This window comes from Arachis hypogaea, chromosome 9 (genome assembly GCF_003086295.3).
Source record: "Arachis hypogaea cultivar Tifrunner chromosome 9, arahy.Tifrunner.gnm2.J5K5, whole genome shotgun sequence".
NCBI lineage: Eukaryota > Viridiplantae > Streptophyta > Magnoliopsida > Fabales > Fabaceae > Arachis > Arachis hypogaea.
In genome coordinates this window covers 2,607,392-2,629,600 of record NC_092044.1, presented here as the reverse complement: position 1 = coordinate 2,629,600, position 22,209 = coordinate 2,607,392, and the positions used below count along the sequence as shown (strand labels likewise).

The 22,209-nt window shown below is 31.1% G+C and overlaps 2 protein-coding genes and 1 long non-coding RNA gene across 5 annotated transcripts; 2 read left to right on the top strand and 1 right to left on the bottom strand.

The window, feature by feature from the left end:
- The first annotated feature begins 5,269 nt into the window (after positions 1-5,269).
- Positions 5,270-13,622, top strand: LOC112709888 (uncharacterized). 3 transcript variants are annotated; one of them, XM_025761875.3, is made up of 16 exons: positions 5,270-5,921; positions 7,746-8,139; positions 8,245-8,422; positions 8,569-8,708; positions 8,785-10,006; positions 10,108-10,208; positions 10,338-10,482; positions 11,234-11,302; positions 11,391-11,436; positions 11,533-11,703; positions 11,779-11,894; positions 12,100-12,179; positions 12,287-12,422; positions 12,661-12,844; positions 12,965-13,047; positions 13,201-13,622. In XM_025761875.3, exons 1-16 carry the CDS (start codon positions 5,822-5,824, stop codon positions 13,336-13,338), a joined length of 3,303 nt encoding a protein of 1,100 aa, XP_025617660.1. In that variant the 5' UTR covers positions 5,270-5,821; the 3' UTR covers positions 13,339-13,622. The 3 variants fall into 3 exon arrangements, with proteins under 3 accessions (XP_025617660.1, XP_025617659.1, XP_072059896.1); XM_025761874.3 differs by having other exon boundaries at positions 11,533-11,894; XM_072203795.1 differs by lacking the exon at positions 8,245-8,422 and having other exon boundaries at positions 5,297-5,921; positions 11,533-11,894.
- Positions 13,623-14,869: 1,247 nt separating this feature from the next.
- Positions 14,870-15,880, bottom strand: LOC112709887 (large ribosomal subunit protein eL37x). Its single transcript, XM_025761873.3, has 4 exons — positions 15,718-15,880; positions 15,495-15,630; positions 15,279-15,380; positions 14,870-15,094 (listed from the first exon to the last, which is right to left on the bottom strand). The coding sequence occupies exons 1-4, from the start codon at positions 15,718-15,720 to the stop codon at positions 15,048-15,050; spliced, it is 288 nt and encodes a 95-aa protein (XP_025617658.1). The 5' UTR covers positions 15,721-15,880; the 3' UTR covers positions 14,870-15,047.
- A 2,734-nt stretch (positions 15,881-18,614) lies between these two features.
- Positions 18,615-20,996, top strand: LOC112712851 (uncharacterized). Its single transcript, XR_003157930.2, has 2 exons — positions 18,615-18,807; positions 20,647-20,996. It is a non-coding gene; the product is annotated as an uncharacterized lncRNA (long non-coding RNA).
- Positions 20,997-22,209: the final 1,213 nt, after the last annotated feature.

Below are 22,209 nucleotides of genomic sequence, written 5' to 3'. Positions count from 1 at the left end.
TATTCATTTTATTCATAGACCAAAGATTTAGCCCATTATACATATTGTATGTTTAGGTTCCTAAATAAATTTAAAAATAAATAATATATATTAAAATATTATTATAATTTATCTCAAAAATATTTTTTATATATATATATATACTTTGTCTCTTATAAAATTTTAAAATTTGTATCTATATCCCAATGCATCATAGTGTCCTCCTCAATTGGCATATTTATAGACTCAATAGCTAATTAAGAATGTAATTGTCGTTATCCTAATAATTTAATTATATCCTTTTTATAGTTATTCACTTATCATAAAAATTAATTAATTTTAGAATTTAACATTTAAAATTGTTAATTAAAAAAAATATGGTTCTTAGTTTTTGAGAATTAGAATGAGATTTTTTGTTGGTGACTCATTAAAATGAGATTTGATTTGGTAAAATCTTTATTTTTTAAAAATAATTTAAAAAAATTATTTTAAAATAATAATTTTTAAATATTACAATATTTTATTTAATAAATTTAATTAAAAATAATTTTAAATAAATAGAAGCAAAAATAATTGTATTTGGTAAAAAAGTTTAAAGTTTAAATTTTTTATAATAAACATAAATATAAAAATTAAATTTAAAAATTAATTAATATATGAAAGTATATTAAATTTTTTAATTGTGATAAGTATAAATTAATTTTTAAAAAAATCACTTTTTAAATACTTTAAAAAACATTTTTATTTTTAAAAAACTGTAAATAGAATTACATATATAATTTTTTTAATTTATTAAATACAAAATAAAAAATTTTTGTAACTTCAAATAATGTTATCAAACTAAGTTTGAATCGGTTTATTCAATTAAGTTAACTTAAAATCACACGTTTAATTGGTCTAATTTAGACAAAAATTTCACGCATAAAAAGAATTAGTCTTTTAATAGTAATAGAAATATTACTCATGATATTTTACCAAACAAAGTGCATCAGATAAGTTCTTAAACATCTGGTGTCGTTTCAATTGCTTCTTCTTGCGTTTTGGTTTTCTTTTCCGAGCGCATGCATGCTGTAGGAATCCTCTTTTAGCGGGAAGATATATATAAATATTAAATATAAAAATAAAAAGTAACGAAAAAGAAGGAAAGTGTGCAAAGGCCAAAGGGAAAGAGAGAGTGAAAGACAACGTTGAGAGCACGTGCTCCGTGTATATGCATCTTAGAATCTTAGAACTTATATAGAAGATTCGCTTTATTTTTTTAATTTTATTTTGTCTCCCTTCTTCTATTTATTTATTATTTTTTATAAAAGAACAAACAGGTCTTGGACCGATCCGCAAACATTTAAGTTTTTTATTTTTTTAAAATTTAAGTATATCGATTCCTCATATTTATTTGTCAACGAAAAAATTAAAACATGACTTTTGTTGTACTGACTTAATTGATATGGATACACAGATAAAATAATTTTTAAAATTAGATAAATTGAACTTAAAAATTAATATATCCACGTTTTAAAAAAATTAAAAATTTAAATATATTTTTAAATTTTCAAAAAATTAAATATGCAAATTTTGTAAGTACTTCGTTTTCATGAAGGATATCAAGTATCAACTTGAAGTATTTTGAGTTGGGTATGATTTTCAATTTTGAGTTCATTGTATTTTTTGGACTAAATTCATGCTATAATTTAAAATTGTTTGGGATTTTATTTTAAATTATATAGTTTCTTAAATAGTATATTATTTAACCAAATTAGTGATAAATAATCAACTTTTTATACTTCAGCTCTTCTTTGCATTTCTAGAACTCTAGAAGCAACTTTTTATCCTTCAGCTAATATTTTTATATTATATGATGTTACTTTTGTGTTAAAATATTTTATTTTGATATAAGTGTCCCATATCTTTTTTAATTTTTCACAGTATCCCTCAATCTGACATGCCAAGGACTAATATTTAAGGATTTGTTATTGGTTAATAGGTTGCTGCATACATAATATAAAATTCGAAGTCTCAATACTTACTTAAACGGACTAATGAACTAAGCACTAGGCCAACCCAACTTGGTTATATTGAATTTATTCTCTAACTTAAAAACTTTTCTATTTTACAAAATATAATTTCCAAACAGCATACATTTTTTTTTGGACCTGCACAGCAAACTTATTTAAGCATTGGATTGATTTGATTGAGCCCAAAAACTTTTTGAATTATCATGGGCCAGGTTTAGGTTTACCCCAAAATATTGGATCCAATTCCAAAAGTCAGGCCTAGTTTATAGATAGGGGAAAATAGTAGGGGAAAATATACTGACAAGTGACAATAATGTTTTTTATACATAAAACTATAAAAGAATTAAATATTATATCAGTTGTTATATATTTATATATAAATATATATTATTTAATTTATTTTTAATATATATTTTTTATTATAGTATATATTTTATATGAATAATTGATTTAATAACTGATTTTTTTATATACAAAATATATTTGTAATATGATTGATGCATGTAAAGAGTATACTTGGAGATTTAACTAGTAGAAATAGCATAACTATTTTTTTAAAATTAAAAAAAAAATGATAAAATTATAAGAGAGTCATCGAATGAAATTGAAAGTTTTTCCATCTTATAGTATATTTTACTTTTCATTTCATTTGAAGAATGATTCTTCTTCCTTTCAATCACATTGAAATTTTCATACCTTCAACATTTATTATTATTATTATTATTATTATTATTATTATTATTATTATTATTATTATTATTTCTGGTTTTCAAAAAATATAGAAAAAAGAAAATGACTATCCTGGTTTTAAAATAATAATTAAAGAAGAAGAAAGCTATGGTTGAAATCAATTTGTGGATTAACCCAAACAAAAAAGAGGGAAAAAAAGAAAAGAAATCAATTTGTGGTGTGTCCAAAAGTTCATGGTGGAAAAGTATGATTGAAAGATATTGAATTTAATAATGAAATGGATAGCTCAGCTACTACTAAACTAATGATGAGTGATGACCTAGCATGTTAAAAATATAATCATTAGAAGCAATTAGATTGGTTTCTAGGGTACTCATAATCATTTTGTTAAAATATTGATTAGTAGAAATTAACCTAGACAAAAGTGTTTATATCAACCTGCTGCTTTATTTGTTGACCAATGCTACACAATTAGAATAATGTGGTGGCAGTGACTCAGGGTGTTTAACCATTTGAAAATAATAAAAAAACCCTTAATTATCTATGTGATTGAATTAAAAAATATTAACATTTTAATTTGTGTCTTATTTTTAGTATATGTGAATTACAGCAGCTCATTTTGATTTATTTTTACATGTAAGAGTTGCAATAATACATGATTTTACGTTGAGTTTAAAAAATGATTATAGAAAATTATATCATTAAAACTAATATTAGTTAAAACTTAAAAGTTAAAACAGCTCTAACTAAAATCATTACGTTTTGATAAATTATTTGAGATAATTTAACAATTTCTTCATTTAACTCTTCAACCCTATTGGTATTGGGTAATTGCATAATGTTATTGATTATAACTTTAATTATACTTTTCAAGTGTTTTTAAAATTTTATAACTACCATAAATACCTTAATCATAAACATTATAGAAGCCACATAATAATAATATTGTTATAAGAAAGATTTAACAAAAGATTAGTAAGTAGTTATTTTGATTTTTTAATTATCGAATTTTAGTTAATAAAAAATTTTCACCCATTACTTTTATAATTTTTGTAGAATTTCAAGCAAACCGGATCAAATTAATTGACTTGAAAACTTATAGCTTCTTTACAAGACTTCAACTACAAGAGATCTAGTTAATTTAACCCAACCCTAAAAGTTTTAAAAAACAAAACTACACTAAGTTAGTTGTTAGTTTTAAAGAGTATAATAAGACCAAAACTAAATTCTTTAAAAAATAAAAATGTCTTTTACATTAATTTTGTAGAGTTTGATCTCACATTATATAAAACCTTTCTTAAAATATTCGTTTTAATTTCCCTTTTATATATATATATATAAAATTATGGATTATAATATTTTCACAATATTTTTAAATTCAGTAAATCAAAGATTAATTTGTCTCTAATTTAGATTCTATTTAAAAAATTACTATTAAATAATAAATTACTATGTATATACTCAAATTCCAAACACTTAGTTAAGCGAAGTGAAATTAACAAAGTACTCAACCACTGGAGCATCTCAAATTTAATTCTCAAATATCAATATAAGAGTAAATACCAAAATCAATCATCGAATATTTTAAAAACAGATATTTTAGTCACTAAAAAAATTAATATACACATCAATTTCTCACGTTTTTTTTCTATTGACTAAAACAGTCTCTATACCAGTTTTCGATGTGACTTACTAACGAAAAATATTGAATTGGCACGTTAACTCTCACACGTGGTTGTTAAGTGTCCACATGTACACGGAAGACAAAACAATCCCTAAAAAGACGTAGAATTTCTCTATGAAGTCCTTAATTTGGGAGTACACATCTTGCAGATAGCAAGCGGTGAGGCCAGTGGCTTCTTTGGCAAGGAGACGGTTGTCAGAGATGAAGAAAACTAGTCTAGTGATTTGTACTTTGACATTTCGTTGATGGCGGGGTCTTACCAGATTTTAAGTTTATGACAGCAACTTTGAACAATATAGATTATAAATCTATGCTGAACACTGCAGATTAAGCAGGAGATGAGAGAATCAATACCAAATTACCAGCTTAAAAAAAACGATATTATTTCTTTTTATCCTTTTTGAATCGCTTTACGTGACTAAAAAAGTTGAGGATTTAACAACTAGTCAGTTCGATTTCAAGGCTTAAGAAAGAACATGTTTAAAGGAGAATGTGTTTTGGAGAGCAAAAGAAGAAGAAAAAAGGCTATGGTTGAATAAACAGATCACATTCCCTTCAATGTGACATTGCGGAAAATGTTTGGTTGCCAAGAAAGTTAGATGATAAATTGCAAAAAATGTGCGAAGAAAGATATGTCTCTATCCATGTTAATTAGAAGAAGACGAACTTTCTTTAACGTCAATATTTTAATTACCTCTAATTATCATGCTAATTCAATATTTTTTGTTGATGAATCATGCCAAAAATTAGTTGAAAAATTGTTTTGACTGAAGAAAAAAACAATGAGAATTATATGTATATTAATTTAAAAAAAAATTCAAATATCCACTTATAAAAATTTTAGAGACTAATTTAAATAATTACTTTTAAGTTTTAATATAATTGAGTTTTGTATGGTATGACTAGAGCAACTGCAATGGTCCAAGGATATATTTATACTTCAAATAAAAAAGCTCCCAGCAAAGATTAAAAAACAGAAGAATCACACGTCAAATCTTGAGTGTGTGTGTGATTAGAAACTAGAAACTGCAGAGAGCCAAAGAGAAAAACTGACTCACACACAGAATGAGAAAAATGAGAGAAAATTAAACGCACGCTACCACCACCTTCATAACCGTCACCGTAACCATTTTCAAGCACAAGCAAAACCAATTTACCTAACGGTCATACCCATACCCTTACCATTACCCTTCTTTCTATTCATTCAAATCCCAATCCAATCCCTTTTTTTCTATCCCCAAATTGTTTCCTTTATTGAGCTCCAATTCCTCATAAATCTTTTCTTTTTCATTTCATCGCGATCCCCAAGAATTCATCTTACGGGAGCGCGAAATTCTTCGAAGAAAAAAAAAATGAAGCTCCTTTGGTTCCGATTGATCTGAATTGGGGCTTTTCTTCTTCTTCTTTCTCTTTAACCCAGTTTTGTGGCGCGTTTGGGTATTGAGAAATTCGAGGAATGGCGAACCAGGTGACAGTGAGGGACCTCGCGGAAGAAGCCAAGAAGAGGATTGTCATCTTGCTCGTCTCTGTCGTTGGACTCTCCTATCTCATGTCCCGTGAGTTTTTTCACACTCCAATTTTTATCTTATCGCAAAAAATAAAAGAGAAAAAAAAATCGATTTTTATGTTGTTACAGTTCGTTTGGGTCCTCAATCGGTGTAGGGTGTGTTATATCAATTCGATTTTTTTTTAATATATATAATTTATTTGAGCTGAAGTTAAACATTGAGATTGTTCATTTATTTGTGTATGCTTTTTGGATTATGTTGAATGGTTAGATTAGCCCCTCATTTAAGTTCAACAGCTTTCTTGATTGTTCTGCTAATGAAGTATTTTCATGCATATTATCACTACAATGCTGCCAGCTTTGCAAGAATGGTGGGTTCAAGGTGATATTGTTATGATATGACAGTTAGCATGTATTGCATTTTCATTTGGATTTAATTTCGATACATAGCAAGTCGGTCGATCATGTATTGTCATGTTATTAGAAATCCTTTACGTTTGCAATAACTACCCTATAGTCAATTATACAATGGATTGCAATTGGTTGGTAGTGTCAGCTATATTAGCTGACAATGTATCGAAATTAAGGGGGTATATAAGGTGACGCGGTTTGGGAAATATTTAATGTGAGTGGATTTGGGAGATTTGCAGTGGGTAAACTTCTGTTTGACTCCACTTCTCTAGGGTTGAGTTGATATTGTACTAGTATGGATATAGAGGTGGTATTAAAAAATATTTTAACAGAGGTATGTGTATGGCCTTATGGAATATTAAAGTAACGGCATGATAATATTATAAAGATTCTCATATTGTTCTTCATCCACTAATTATGATGCTAATAAATGTTCTAACTCCAATAAATATGATGTTTATAAATGACATAACTCCAGTTTAGTCACTATAAGTCTATAACATAGTGTTTTGCTTTGCATAAACCGTTGAAATCCTCTGTCAGTTTTGCTGGTAGTATGATACCATACAAATTGACATAGGAATATGGTATTGAAGTCTGAAAAGTTGAAAGCAATTAGGATTAGCTCTCACTGTAGCAGTGAACCTAGAATGCAGTAAGTAGAAACTCAAGAATTTACCTAGTCACAACCTTATGCGTTAACATGGGAGACCCGAGACCCTTTATATATATATATAATAGTTGGGTCAAACTGAAAAACCTTATAAACTTTTGAAATCCATATCATGCTACAACAGAATATAATTCTACCATTATTACCTTGAAAGTACCTTAAATAATGAACTGCCTAAAATATGTACTATGAAGATCTCACCAGTCTCATTAAATCCAGTATAATTTTACAAAATAAAATTCTTTCACCCTACCCCCATTCTAGACCCTGGATATACCTTTACAATTTGATTTGTGCCGAAATTTATGGTTTGTTTATTTGTGACATTTCCACATTATGCGTCTCTCGGTGCTTGATTCTGCTTAGGAGAGACAAGGGATATATTGTGTTAAAATATTTAACACAAGTGGAAGCAGAATAAATTATAGTGCTGAGACTACGTCATGCTTAATATGGGGATATGTGATGAATCTAGAAAGAAGTTGCGGTTGCACAAGGATTTTGCATTTCGTAAAACTGTAAAAGGGAGAGGCAACAATGCTAGTTTGATTTAGTTTTATTCAGAAGCTTTACATTTTTCTAAACTATGAATGAAAGCCTAAGGCAAAATGTTATAGCTCATTTAATGTCCCCAAATTATTTGATCATTTAGCAAAACCAAACCAGCACTACAAGTTGAAAACTCCTGCTTGTGTTCATCTGTGGCTAGAAAATATTGTTGCTATCTACTTATGTCACACAACTTTATGTCCTTGCAGTTAGTTTAATTTTTTTTTGCCTTTATTTCAGTGACAAGCTCCACAGTTTGGGTCAACTTGCCAGTTGCAGCCTCCTTGATCATCTTTCTCAGGTATTTATCATTAGATTTTGAAATGAAGAGAAAAACAGCAGCATACAACAATAAAGCAGGCTCCACCAATGTTCAGTCTTCAAAGAAGCCCATTGAAAGTTCTAAAGTTGTTGCAAAATTTGAGTGGAGAAAAAAGGTGAATTCTCCTGTTGTTGAAGACGCAATTGATCACTTTACCCGGCATCTAGTTTCTGAGTGGGTGACGGACCTGTGGTACTCTCGCATAACACCAGACAAAGAGGCTCCCGAGGAGTTAGTACAACTAATAAATGGTGTTCTTGGGGAAATTTCAGGACGCATGAGAAATATAAATCTAATTGATCTCTTGATAAGGTTCTTAGTTTAAGTTTTTGCCTATGATTTTTTTTTTTTAAATTTGTTTAGGATTGCAGATTGATGGGTTGGGGAATTAATTTTTTTTTTTTTTTTTGGGTTCAGGGATCTGATAAATCTCATTTGCACACACTTGGAGCTGTTTCGTGCTGCCAACTCAAAGATTCAAAAAATGCATAAAGGTCCATTGACAATTGAAAGTCGAGATATGGAACTAAAAATTGTATTGGCTTCTGAGAATAAATTGCATCCTGCTCTATTTTCTGCTGAAGCTGAGCATAAGGTTTTTTTTTTCCATGTTGATTTATGCACATTTACTGAATAATAATGATGATGATGAGAATATAGTTGTCATCCTTGGTCCATTATTTGGTTCTTGTATTTTCTAATTTGGGTTATATAATGCTGCATGTGTTTCCTAATGTGCAGGTTTTGCAGCATCTGATGAATGGCCTCATGTCTGTCACTTTCAAGTCCGAGGATCTGCAGTGTTCTTTCTTTCGATGTACTGTCAGGGAACTCCTTTCATGCACTGTCATGCGGCCTGTCCTAAACTTAGCCAATCCAAGGTTGATATATTTCTTCTTCTTCTTTACTTCATTTTTGACTTATGTTGTTCTCATTTATCCTGCTATCTGCTGGCAGATTTATTAATGAAAGAATTGAAAATGTAGTAATCAATAAGACCAAGATTAATCCGGGGATTGCTGTAGCTCAAGATGCATCTCAGACTAATGCAGATGAATTACAGACTTCGTCTGACCATTTCTCTGACTGTTTAGATCCTTCTGTTAGTGGTGTGGAGCTTGTGCAGTTGAAAAATGCTCCTTCCAAGAATGCAGGGTCATCTGCAAAAAATAAAGCATACGATAATACTAAAGATCCATTGCTTTCAGTTGATGCTCGGTCTTCTCGTTCATGGAGCTCATTGCCTGGAAATGCCCAAATTAATTTGGAACAAGGTATTCAACGCCATCGTTCTGGTGGAGAGTGGGGAGATATCTTAGATGTTATCTCTCGAAGAAAGACCGAAGCCCTTGCTCCAGAACATTTTGAAAACATGTGGACAAAAGGGAAAAATTACAACCAAAAGGATGATGAGAACCAGCCAATTGGCCGTCCACAGCTTCCTGTAGCAGGACAATCACGAAGGGTAGATCATATGAAGACAAAATCTGGAACCCAAGGAAAAGGCACTAATTCAAAGATGATTCCACCTAAAGGAAGCCAAATTAATTCTGGATACAGCAGTCCGTTGACTGGTGAACATACACCCTTTCATGCAGACAAGAATGGATCAGCTTCTTCTACAGTCCCTTCATATAAAGATGATGAGCATGAGCGCATCCATATGCAAGTTGGTGACTCTGGGAGCACTTCTTCTTATACTTCTGAAGATGATGATCCTAACACTGTCACTGGTCTTGATTCCCCTGTAACTAAGGTTTGGGATGGAAAGACTAATAGAAACCAGGCAGTTTCCTATGTTCATCACCCACTTGAAAATTTTGATAATCATGGTACCAAGAAGAGGAATAAAAGCCATTCTCGCTATCCTAAATTACGTAGAACCAGGTCTGGAAGTAAAAGGTCTAGATCAAGTGATCATGACCCAAATACATGGGAGGAAGTTGAGAGGACAAGCTTTTTGTCTGGAGATGGTCAAGATATACTTAGTGTTTCAAAACACACTAATTCTGATGATTCCAGTGATGATGCTGATACTGAAAGTTTGGGTAGAATTTATAGTGGAGCAGCAGCTTCATCTTCTGCATCCTCTATTTCAAAAGCAGAATCTTGTAGTTTGGTTGTTAATCCCCGTAAAAGCTCCTCAGCCATAGGTTCCTTTTTCAAGTTGAGATGTGAGGTACTTGTGGTGGTGCTTTGTGATTCCTTAAAACAATAATTGATAAAGTTCATATATTATTATGCTTGTATCTGAAAATGAATGCTAATTTACTCCTGAAGGTCTTAGGTGCAAATATTGTGAAGAGTGGCTCAAAATCATTTGCTGTTTATTGCATATTGGTTACAGATGTAAATAACAACAGTTGGTCAATTAAAAGAAGGTGCAAAAGCTTCTACTGTCTTTCATTCAAGTTTTTAATACTATTTTCAATCTAATAGTCTTCACAGTATCTAGTTTTACTTATTTATTTCTTTCTTTAATTTGGCTGATGTTATTTCTTACTTTTAAGGTTTCGGCATTTTGAGGAGCTACATCGACGCCTGAAAGAGTTTCCTGAGTATAATCTTCATTTGCCTCCAAAACATTTTCTGTCAACAGGTTTAGATGTACCAGTCATTCTAGAGCGGTGTGAATGGCTGGATAAATATTTGAAGGTCATTTTTCCTCACCTTTGTTGTTATGTGTTTAATACTCACATTTCTTCTGTTTCTTCCACTATGCAATACTGTGCCATTAATTAATGAAAAAATTAGAGAAATTGTGGCCCTAGTGTCTGAATTAAATTAATACATTTTTTTGTGTAAATAATTATTTCTTTGGCAAATTAGTAGGTTTGCGTTATTAGTGAATTGGCTATTTTGTTAATTTATCAACTTCAATCCCGATTGTTACAAACCATATATGCTATTAAGTACTATTAAGTAAAGGCATCCATAGGACTTCATAAGATGCACACCTAACACGAGCATATTAGGCTTGAAGTACATATAATGTGCACAAGTGTATTTTTATTTCAACCTTATTTACGAGAATAAGATTATCAAAGGTCAAACTTTAGAGCACCAAGTCATAAATGCTTCGTAACCAGGTCATATCATCTCACATAAGGATAGGCTATTTGATAAACGCATTCCTGATCTATATTAATGAACTTGCTTTTCCTAACGAATAATTATCTGGCTTTTTTACGTGATTCAACTGGAACTATGAACAATTTTGTTATAAGCCCGATATATGTACTTCTCTGTTATGTGAGGTACTACCTTTTGCATCTTTAGCTTTTGTACTTCTCTGTTATGTGAGGTACTACCTTTTGCATCTTTAGCTTTATTATGATGTTATTTTCTGTCATTGTTTTAATCAACTATGCCAATATTTTGCTGACTCTTGGATTTTGCCCTTCAGGAACTCGTGCAGCTACCAACAGTTTCTGAATCAATTGAAGTATGGGACTTTCTGAGTGTTGACTCTCAGGTCTGGTTTCCAGCACTTCTTTCTCTTCAGCAGGATTTTGTTTTTTTAATTATCTAACTTATCTCTTAATATATATATAATACCGCAGACATACATATTCACAAATTCATTTTCAATCACAGAAACGTTACCAGGTGATTCATGGTTGATGAAAATTATTAATATATATGATTTTTTTTCTCCTTCCTGTTGACATGTATTGCATTACTGTGTTTATGGAACTGTTCTAGTTGGACTCCATGCTAAGCCATCTGAGAAGACTAAAAGCTCTTCCAACTTCGCTGCACCTGCAAGTGACGTTTTTGCCACCCGAAGAGAAAATTATAGTGCTGACAGCAAAGAGGCTATTCTGCAAACAAGAAATAATGCTGCGGTTGATGGATTGAAATCAAAAGCAAATGGTATGCCTCTTTCTCTACCAAAAAGGAATGCCCAGGAACCTATAAAGCCAGTTGACAAGTCTGGAAGCAATGCAGATATTATTCCATCAAAGACTGTTTCTTCTCTCAATAACGTGCAGAAGACGGTGAAAAGAGATGGTTCAGAGGTGTCTAATGTGCAGCATGATACTTCTGATGGTTTTCCAACAGAGGTTATGTAAACAAAATCTGAATCTTTGGTTCTAGATTTACTTTTATTGCCTAATTTTAGGTGTAGATGAGCAATATACTATTTTGTTTTTCTTCTCATTGTATTAGTTAAAAGGGAATTCTTGTATTTGGTTGTTAATGTTGTTCTTAGATTATCATATGAATGTTGGCTTCTTCATTCTGAATCAATATACTTTTTACATGCAGTGGGTACCACCAAATTTGAGTGTACCAATATTGGATCTCGTTGATGTTATCTTCCAGCTTCAAGATGGTGGATGGATTAGGTAATTCGCAAAATCTTAGCTATTTTACCTTGAACATGTGATGTTTGATTTAAGTTCCATTTGTTAAGCTCATATATGCTTAAACATTTTCTGTGTGTACATTACAGGCGGAAGGCATTTTGGGTTGCTAAGCAAGTCTTACAACTAGGAATGGGTGATGCCTTTGATGATTGGTTGATAGAGAAAATCCAGCTTCTCCGAAAGGGATCAGTGGTTGCTTCTGGAGTCAGCCGAGTTGAACAGGTAATCTTCCAACCAGTTTGTTTTTCCCAACATATGTGAGGTTCTGCGAGCTATCCCAGTCATTTACATTTCTTTCAGTTTGTTGAAATCTATGTTTCTGTTATGCATGATATAACCCTGATAGTCTTTCCGGAAATAAGAATTCAAATTTGTATGACGGGTAAATACTATGTGTCTCTGTACAACAATTAGAATAGTGTTATGTACTGATGAGGTATTTTGGTTTCAACTGTAATAGATACTTTGGCCTGATGGAATATTCTTAACCAAGCACCCAAATAGACGACCACCACCATCTCCTGCTAAAACATCTGAGAGTTCACCTCCTGGCCAAAAACCTGCAGAAGTATCTCCGAGGATTACTGATGAGCAGCAAAAGGAGGCAGATCGACGAGCAAAGTTTGTATATGAGCTTATGATTGGTAATACCCGCTATACCACCATTCTCATTTATCTTCATCATAGATATAATAATATTTCTGTCCATAATTCTATCAAAAAATGAAAGTCTTACTCTTGCCTCTCTTGCCTCTTCTCTGCAGATCATGCACCACCAGCAATTGTAGGTCTTGTAGGACGGAAGGAGTATGTACAGTGTGTTAGAGATCTATATTTTTTTCTTCAGGTAATGTCTGTCTAATATGTTAACGTTGTTCAAAGAAGCTTAATTGTGTTCACCTATTGATCATCCGGTGTGATGTGTCTACGTGCTAATTGTTAGACTTTTCCCTGTGCAATATTTTGCTGTTTTGGGTGCATGACACATTATTTTGTGCAGTCATCTGTGTGCTTGAAGCAGCTGGCTTTTGACCTCCTTGAGCTGCTCCTGTTGCAAGCATTTCCAGAACTAGATGATGTATTCAAGAAAGTGCATGAAGAAAAGCATAGATTTGGGGAATTCATAGCACCAAAGTGAATAGTATAATTTTTGCATGAGGTCCGGAGACACAATTGTAAATGGAGATATTATGCTTGTGCCTTGTTTTTTACTTTTATTCTCCTGAAAAAAGAAAAAAAAAGGTGAATTTTCTGGTGACCCTATTTGTCTTTGCAACCCATCATCTATCTTTTTCTGCAAGTTGATGAGTTGAAGGCAATTTTCCCGTTCATAACTTCGGTTTTGTAATTAGTATTGGCGTCTTGAGGAAACAAAAACTGTAAATTTTGAGAATACTGCAATCATTGTAAGTTTTTTTTTCCCTTTCGGCCTTGAAATTTCTCAACGCAAGCTGCTGTCTGGTGACCGATGACAGGTTTAAAGCACTTACACAAGATATAGCAGCATAGTTGGATATTCTCTTCCCTCTATAGATCACTCAGCTAAATACAATTATCTCTAATTCTCTATAATTATTATTTTTATAATAGGTGACCTGTTTAATTGAAAAATTTTCAAATATACTTTAGTCATTTTTAACCGTCGATCTTAATTAGGGGTTTTTATGGCCCGTACTGAACAGGATTTAGTTAGTTCAAATAATTCTAATACTTTATAAGGCCAATTTTAAAGATTTATTGCGACTCTAAACTAATCTGATTTGTAAGTAGTTATATAATTTTATAAGTTTTATATAACATCATTAAAATGTTACTATTAAAGATTAAAATTTAATAAATATTATATAACATTTATATCAAAATAAATTATTTTAAAATAAAAATAACATTATATAATATAAAAATATAACACTATTATAAAACATAACTTCACCCAACCAATCCGAGTCAATTCGACAAAATCTTTTGGTTCCAGACTCTTGAATGCCCTATATTCAATATTGTAATTAAAAAAATTATAAATTCTTTTAAAAAAAAGTAAACTACATTTACATGGTAATATTACATACAATAGTTTATTCTTTGGGGCTAAAATCTTAGTTTACTATGTAAACTCCAAAAGGAGCCAAGTTTATCTACCATTTACCAAGACCACCCAAAAGCCTAAACTCATTTATCGCTTTCCTTTCTTCTCTAGGTAATACGATTGGATTTCATATATTAACTTGGTTGCTGTGCATTTGGACTTTAGTTTCTAACTTTCTATGCCTAGTGGCCTGAGCTTGTTACAACCAGGTTCTCATTTCTTATATTAAAACCTATGTTGGTTGCTTTAACTAGAGAAAAAACAAGTCAAGCAAAGTAACTAGTGCAGAGGAAAAATATTAGCAGCAAATAAAACTCCGAGACACATAGCTCCACCTGAAATAATTCAATTACACAAATATGCAAAGACATATTACTACAAAATCTAATTATAGATTAGCCACATTCAACATTAGAGAATTTACATTATATGAATCCGCATTGAATCAATCAGTAATCACTTAGACACTTAAGAAAGACTGATCAACACAGCGGAAAAGCGAGGCCTGCGGGAGAAACTACTATGCATGTGTAAGATCAAAGCAGATAAATCAACACAGCTTCAACATACTTCAGAGCAAAAATTTAGATGTAAAAAACTCTCGTTAAACAAACAAAAAGTCTTACAGTATTGATATGTTGAAGAATTATAAAGGTAGAAGGAAATCAAAATTGATAAGTAATGTCTCAGTGAACTTTGCCTCAATATATAAAATTCTTGCAATCCTATAAATTGAGTAAAAGAAACAATCTTTGAAAGCCTTAGGCAGTAGCAGCAGCTCCCCTCTTCCTTGGTGCAGCTTCTGTGCCTGATCATAAGTAATAACAATAACCTTTAGAGTCACACATAAAATACAGTTTAGTTTAATAAATACTAATAGCATGTCATAATTCCTCCCGAACTAATAATCATAATCATCAATGACAATAATAATAGAACTGTTTAATGGAACAATAAAAATGGGAATTTTAAAAATAAAAGAAAATGAGTACCTTCTCTGAAGCCACTCTTGAACCTGCGAGGGACGTGGCGCAAGTACCTCATCCTACCGGTTCCGGTGGTCTTTCTCCTAATGGCCTTCACACTCCAGTTATCTAAATCCCAAAATTTTAATTATTACAATTACAATTTGAGGTAGTAATTACAATTACAATATAAGTTGCAGACAAAAAAGTTGAATTATTATTTTTTTTAAAAAAAGTTGATACATTTTCTCTTGCGGGCAGCAGGGAAAGCGCAAGCGGAGCACCGACTCTTCTGGAGATGGAAGCTGCGGCGGCCGCACCTCACACAGAGCGTGTGAGTCTTGTTCCTTCTCTTTCCAAAGCTCCCTGTTCCCTTCCCCTGCACTCACTCATTCAATTTTCCATTCAGATCCAAATTCACAGAGAGAGAGAGAGAGAGAGAGAGAGAGAGAGAGAAGAGAGTTACCATTGAAGCAGATGCAGAAGAAACCCTAACCCTAGAATGTGGCTGGAAGAGAAACGGCGAAAAGAAAGGTTGTTTCTTATATTAATATATGGGAGTTGACGATGACGACAATGAAGTGAATACTGCGAAATACAGTGTCAGTGTTGGTTAGTTTGGCATCAATTTTAGGGTTGAGGGTATTATGGTAACTATACACTTGGTTCATATTGTCAATGGGCTTTTCTATGGGCTGGCGCTTCATCTGGCCCAACTCATTTATTTATAAGAGATAGAATAAATTATAAGAGCAGAAAACTACAGTCCAACAAAAAAAAAAAAAAGCTGATTACTTAATAATGAAACAATAGCCTTAACTCAACTGCTATTTGGTAAAAAAATTGCTAACTACACTATTATTGAAAAAAATAACAATTAACAATAATACCTATATCTATAAATAAATGGGTTATAATAGGTAACAAATAATTTTCTTGAACAACATGAACAACCACTAATCAAATAAAAATATATTACACCTCCAAATTACCCATCTAAATCTTAATATTAGAATAACTATCTGCATACTTAATGAAATAAACATCCAATATATCTATTGTTCATATTATTTAATATTTTTATTATCTACCTATACTTTTTCTAAATAATAATATGATAAAAGACTTATAGAAATGAGTTTAGATATAGACATTATAAATATTATCAGTTATCAACTTATCATCGAGAGTAAATTATTATTTTGTCTCCTAAAAAATTTAACTTTTAATAAAATATTCTTTTAAAAAAATTATATTTTGACTCTCTAATGATAATCTCATGTTGACAGAATACACATTTTTTTCATAAATAGCAAATGATTTATATATTTGATTCAATTTTTTGTATGATTGAGAAAAGACACACAAAAAATCAAGTAAAAGGTTAATCTTTAAAACTGTTTCAATTTGTTTTTAAAATTTTTTATATTCAAGTAAAAGAATTACAAAAAATTTCACTTACTGTAAAATCATTAAATTTAAAAGATAAAAAGATTTTTTTATGCAGATTTTCAAAATATATATCTCATCAAAATCTAATTATCAATAATAATGATAAAATCACTAAATTTTTTGAATTTGAAATCACTTTATCAAAAATTGAATCTTTTTAGTTTAAAATGGTAGTTTATTCTCATTAAAATTCGTATCATAAAAATCTATATAGTGAAAAATGTCATACAAATCCAATGATGGAAAATGTTGTATTTATAATTAATTATTCTATATTATTTTTTTTATTTGAGTTTAACTATCATAGATAAAATATTTTTAAAAGGAGAGAGAAATAAATTATGGTATTATGAGAGGTTATGAAAGTATGTAACACTTAATATTTATGAAAAGTTAACAATTCTTATATACTATGTATTCTTTATGTACTCTCATTATATAAAAAATATTTGTTAAGTTATTATCCTTATATATTTTTTATGTACTCTTACTATATAAAAAAATTACTAATAAAAAAATAATCTAGATAACAAGAAGTTCTTCTAAAAAGGAAGAATTCTATCCGGAATTCTCTTCCAACAAACAGGATAACGAGCAAGACGAGAAGCCATATGAGGATCTAGAAAGACGGAGAGAGTTATTAAAGACAGGAAAGAACTTGATCCCCAACTTCCAAACATGCTAATGTCTGATTTATTCTTTCTGGTTTTAGCCAAGTGGAGTAACCCCACTATTGCTGATCGTGAGATTTTGACTCAGGAAGCTAAAAAATTGACAGATGTTCCGATTCCATTTATTGGAATCAATGTCCATAACTTTCCAAATTTTGAGACACTCTTGCAGGATCATCTTCCGTGCACGGTGCTCTTACGAGGATCGCGCTGTGTTGAACGTTATGACTATATTGGTATCTCTGCTGCTGATATTGCTAGATTTACCAACATAAGAATTGAGGCCGCAAATAGTGATTAATTGGATATCACAAGAAAAAATGGTCAACAATTTCAATTGCCCTCAGCGGCAAACAACTAGCTTCGAGGGGTATTACCCCTTACATACTATGTACTCTTTATGTACTTCTACTATATAAAAAATATTTGTTGAGTTATTACTTTTATGTATTCTTTATGTATTCTTACTATATAAAAAAATTATAAATAAAAAAATAATCTAGGTAAAAGATTAATTTTTAGAACTTTTTTCAATTTGTTTTTAAAATTTTTGCCATTCAAGTAAAAGAATTACAAAAAATTTCACTTACTGTGAAATCATTAAATTTAAAAAATAAAAAGTTTTTTTACGCAGATTTGCAAAATATATCTCATCAAAATCTGATTATTTATAATAATGATAAAATCACCAAGTCTTTTGAACTTGAAATCATTTTATCAAAAAATAATCTTTTGAGCTCAAAATAGTAGTTTAGTCTCTCATTAAAATTCGTATAACGAAAACCTATATAGTGAAAGATGTCATACAAATCCAATGATGGAAAATGTTGTATTTATAATTAATTATTCTATGTTCAATTTTATTTTTTTTGAGTTTAACTATCATAGATAAAATATTTCTAAAAGGAGAGAGAAATAAATTATGGTATTATGAGAGGTTATGAAAGTATGTAACTCTTAATATTTATGAAAAGTTAACAAAACTATATATTAGTGAGTTTAATAACTACTATAACAAATTAACAATTAAATTAGTGAAACCTAATAGTATATATGGAAAGTCATAACATGAAGTTTGGAACCGCATGGCATGTATGAAAAGTTAGGGATGGTACACACCCGAATAAGAATAAGAACAATTTACATCTTCATTTACTTTTCATAAAAATGATTCCTACCTTTTATTTATTTAATTCTTATTGTTATCAAATTAAATAACTTTACTTTTGCATATATTTTATATAATGTGATAACATAATATAGAAAGAATCAAATAAAAAAATGTATAGTTACTTTTCTTAACAAATCACTTTTTAAAGTCGCATACATAAGAGTATATTTAAGATCAAGAATTATTCCCACTTTGCTTATTAAAAAGATGGCTAAGTCAATAACTCTAGCAAAGATTTCCTTGCTTTTCCTTTCGATTTCTGGTTCATCATCCTTCATATCTCATACCTTTTTTTTTTCTGTGGAGTATATATTCATGCTTTTGTTCTATTATTCATTGAAAACTTAATATATTCTAATTAAATCTAGCATATTGATCTGTTAGGATTTGGTTGAATTAGTCCCACATTGCTTAGGATAGCAAATGGAGTGGGTGGCCTAGGCTATAAATATGAGGCTAAGTTCTCCATTTGTTTTTGCACCAGTCAGAAACACTTTAAGCTTGTATCTGATTTTTCTTTTCCTCTGTACTCTTTGATTAGAGAGTGTTGTGAGGTGTAGTTAGATATTTGCTTTGAAAGAGTGTGGGTGTACTGGGGTGCCGGTGAGAGAAAGAAGTCTATGTGTTGTAACAATTTTCACATAGTGATATTCTCTGGTTGTCATTTGACAACGGCCGTGGTTTTTTCTCCGGTAATTGGAGTTTCCACGTTAAATTCTTGTGTTGTGATTGTGTCTATTTTATTTCTCTGTCAAAGGTGTTTTCTCAAGGGGGAATTGTGTCTTATTCCCAACAAGTGGTATCAGAGCTTCGGTTCGGTGGGATTTATTCTTAGTATGCTCTGTGGTTGCAGCCTAGTCTGACCTTCCACATCAGAAAAGAATTTTGTCCTGTGGCTTGAGGTTGATCTTTGGTTGCTGTTGTTGTTGCTGGAAGGCAGTGTGACTCTGTGAGAGTGCAGTTTGGAAAAGGTTCTGGCTAAGGAAAGACTTGGTATTTAAGTGTGTCCATTGTGACCCACCTCTCTTTCCTGGGGACCCTTCCTAGTGCACGGTCTACAGTTGAGTTATAATATTCCAGTATACGGTTGCAACAATGTCAGGATATTCAAGTGCTGTGAAGCTTGAAATAGAGAAATTTGATGGAAGAATCAATTTTGGCTTGTGGCAAGTACAAGTCAAGGATGTGTTGATACAATCAGGTTTGCACAAGGCGTTGAAGGAGAAGATCTCTGGTTGCTCTCTCTATGAGAGAAGATGATGTTCTCTAGAAGACAAGAAGTATCCTCATGGTATTACCGCACTGCCATGGATAAGGATGAGTTGTGGCAATCAGGTCCACAATTGCACACGGGCATTGGTTGGCGTTGAGATGCAAGGTGTGTGGCGGAGTTAGGTCGATGGCTGAAGAACTTCCAGGAAAAGCCAATTTGGAAGTTGCACCATGAATTTTCAGCAAGGTTTCGATCTGTACCAAGGCGAAATTCTTGGAGTGGTCTAATTCCAAGTGAGTATACTTTCATGGTGGAGTATGATAGTTCTCTGAACTATGATTGTCGGTATAGACAATGGCAGCAAAGAATTGTCGGTGTTGACAATGGAAGCTGAAGATGTGTGACTATTTCAATCAAGGTGGAGATTGTTAGGATTTGGTTGAATTAGTCCCACATTGCTTAGGATAGCAAATGGAGTGGGTGGCCTAGGCTATAAATATGAGGCTAAGTTCTCCATTTGTTTTTGCACCAGTCAGAAACACTTTAAGCTTGTATCTGATTTTTCTTTTCCTCTGTACTCTTTGATTAGAGAGTGTTGTGAGGTGTAGTTAGATATTTGCTTTGAAAGAGTGTGGGTGTACTGGGGTGCCGGTGAGAGAAAGAAGTCTATGTGTTGTAACAATTTTCACATAGTGATATTCTCTGGTTGTCATTTGACAACGGCCGTGGTTTTTTCTCCGGTAATTGGAGTTTCCACGTTAAATTCTTGTGTTGTGATTGTGTCTATTTTATTTCTCTGTCAAAGGTGTTTTCTCAAGGGGGAATTGTGTCTTATTCCCAACATGATCTTCTTTAACAACTATGTTACGTTGTTGCATTATTTTGCAGTTGTTTCAAGGAGAAATGAAGTGGCTGAAGCAAAGACGTGTGTAGAAGTGTTGATGGAATCACATTGCATAATATCCAATGAACCTTGCATAAAGTTATGCTTGGATCAATTTGGCCCCAAATCCTCTGGTCATTGTAGTTTTCCTATTTGTGTATGCTCCTATGAATGTACTGAATATGATTAATTACTAGAATATACCTTATGCCTAGTGCCTACAACTATGCATTTGCAATTATAAATGGAGACGATAGGATATTTTCAAATAATTTTGATTGAAAGGGAGTAATGAAATTCTATCGAAGAAATTAAATAATAATTGCAAGTGGAAGTGGTTTTCTTTTCGTGTGTATCTGTGTGTACTTTGCATAGTTCTTATATATTATTTATAAACATTAGAGTACATATAAGAAATATTTAACACAAATACTAAATTTAGCATAATTTTTTTTGAAAGGTAACTAATAATAAAATAAATGGACAAAAATACACATAAAAAATTTTTGAGATTATAAAAATACACACAAGATAATTGAAATTTTAATGTATATACCAAAATTACTAATAATGGACAAAACTAACCTACCATTATAGGAGTTCAGTTTCCGATAAATTTAAAACGGTGACTTAACGCTCTTTGTCATTGTTTAGGGTATCTAAAGTTAAAAAAAAAATTTATTTTAAAAATAACAAAAGATTATTAGTAAAAGGTGGAGTGTTTTTAATGGGTTCTTTTTTTTGTATATAGAAGTAAAAGTAGTAATATATCTTAACATTGTAATTTTTGGTGTTTTTTAAAAGTGTGAAAGATACATAAATTAGAGAGTCCGATTTCTATACTTCAAATTTTTTAATTTTTTTAACAGAAATTTCTCGGTCCGATTTCTGTTCTCTTACAAATTCCTCGTTCTGATTTCTGCACTTCTCACAAATTAGACAGTCCGATTTTTGTTTATCTAATTAAACGGTTCACATTTGAGAATAATACCCCAATCAACCCATATTTTGAAAAAACACCGTTGTTACTCCAATATCAAAAACAAAATCTAGTTTTTAATGTGCCTTAAATTGATCAAACTCTAATTTTACAATATTCTCTAGAAGTGCCAATAAGAATGAAAGATTAAAATCATGTCTAGGTTTGAAGTTGGAAGAAAGTACTTTTATGGGAGAACGGCTTAAGTGACATTGGTAGATTATCAGCTGGAGCTACGTCGAAGAGAAAGAAGAAGAAGAAAAATACTCTTTTAATGATGGCAAATACTATCATGATATTAAAGTGCTGTTGTTAAAGTCGCGTATAGGGAGGAATTTAAAAAGATTATTTTTTCGATTTCATTTGTAAAAGGTATATGTAAACTGAATTTGGTTTCAAACTATATCTATTGGTAATGTTCTTTAATACTCTTGTCATGTTCTATTCATCATCATCAAAGCAGAAACTTAAGCTAAGACGCCAGTATTTTGTCTAGTTTGATGAAGTAAAAAATGAGTATAGAGACAAAAGTTACTTTGAATGTTAACTTGTTGTAACATTCACTTTTAATAGGACATAATGCTATTTT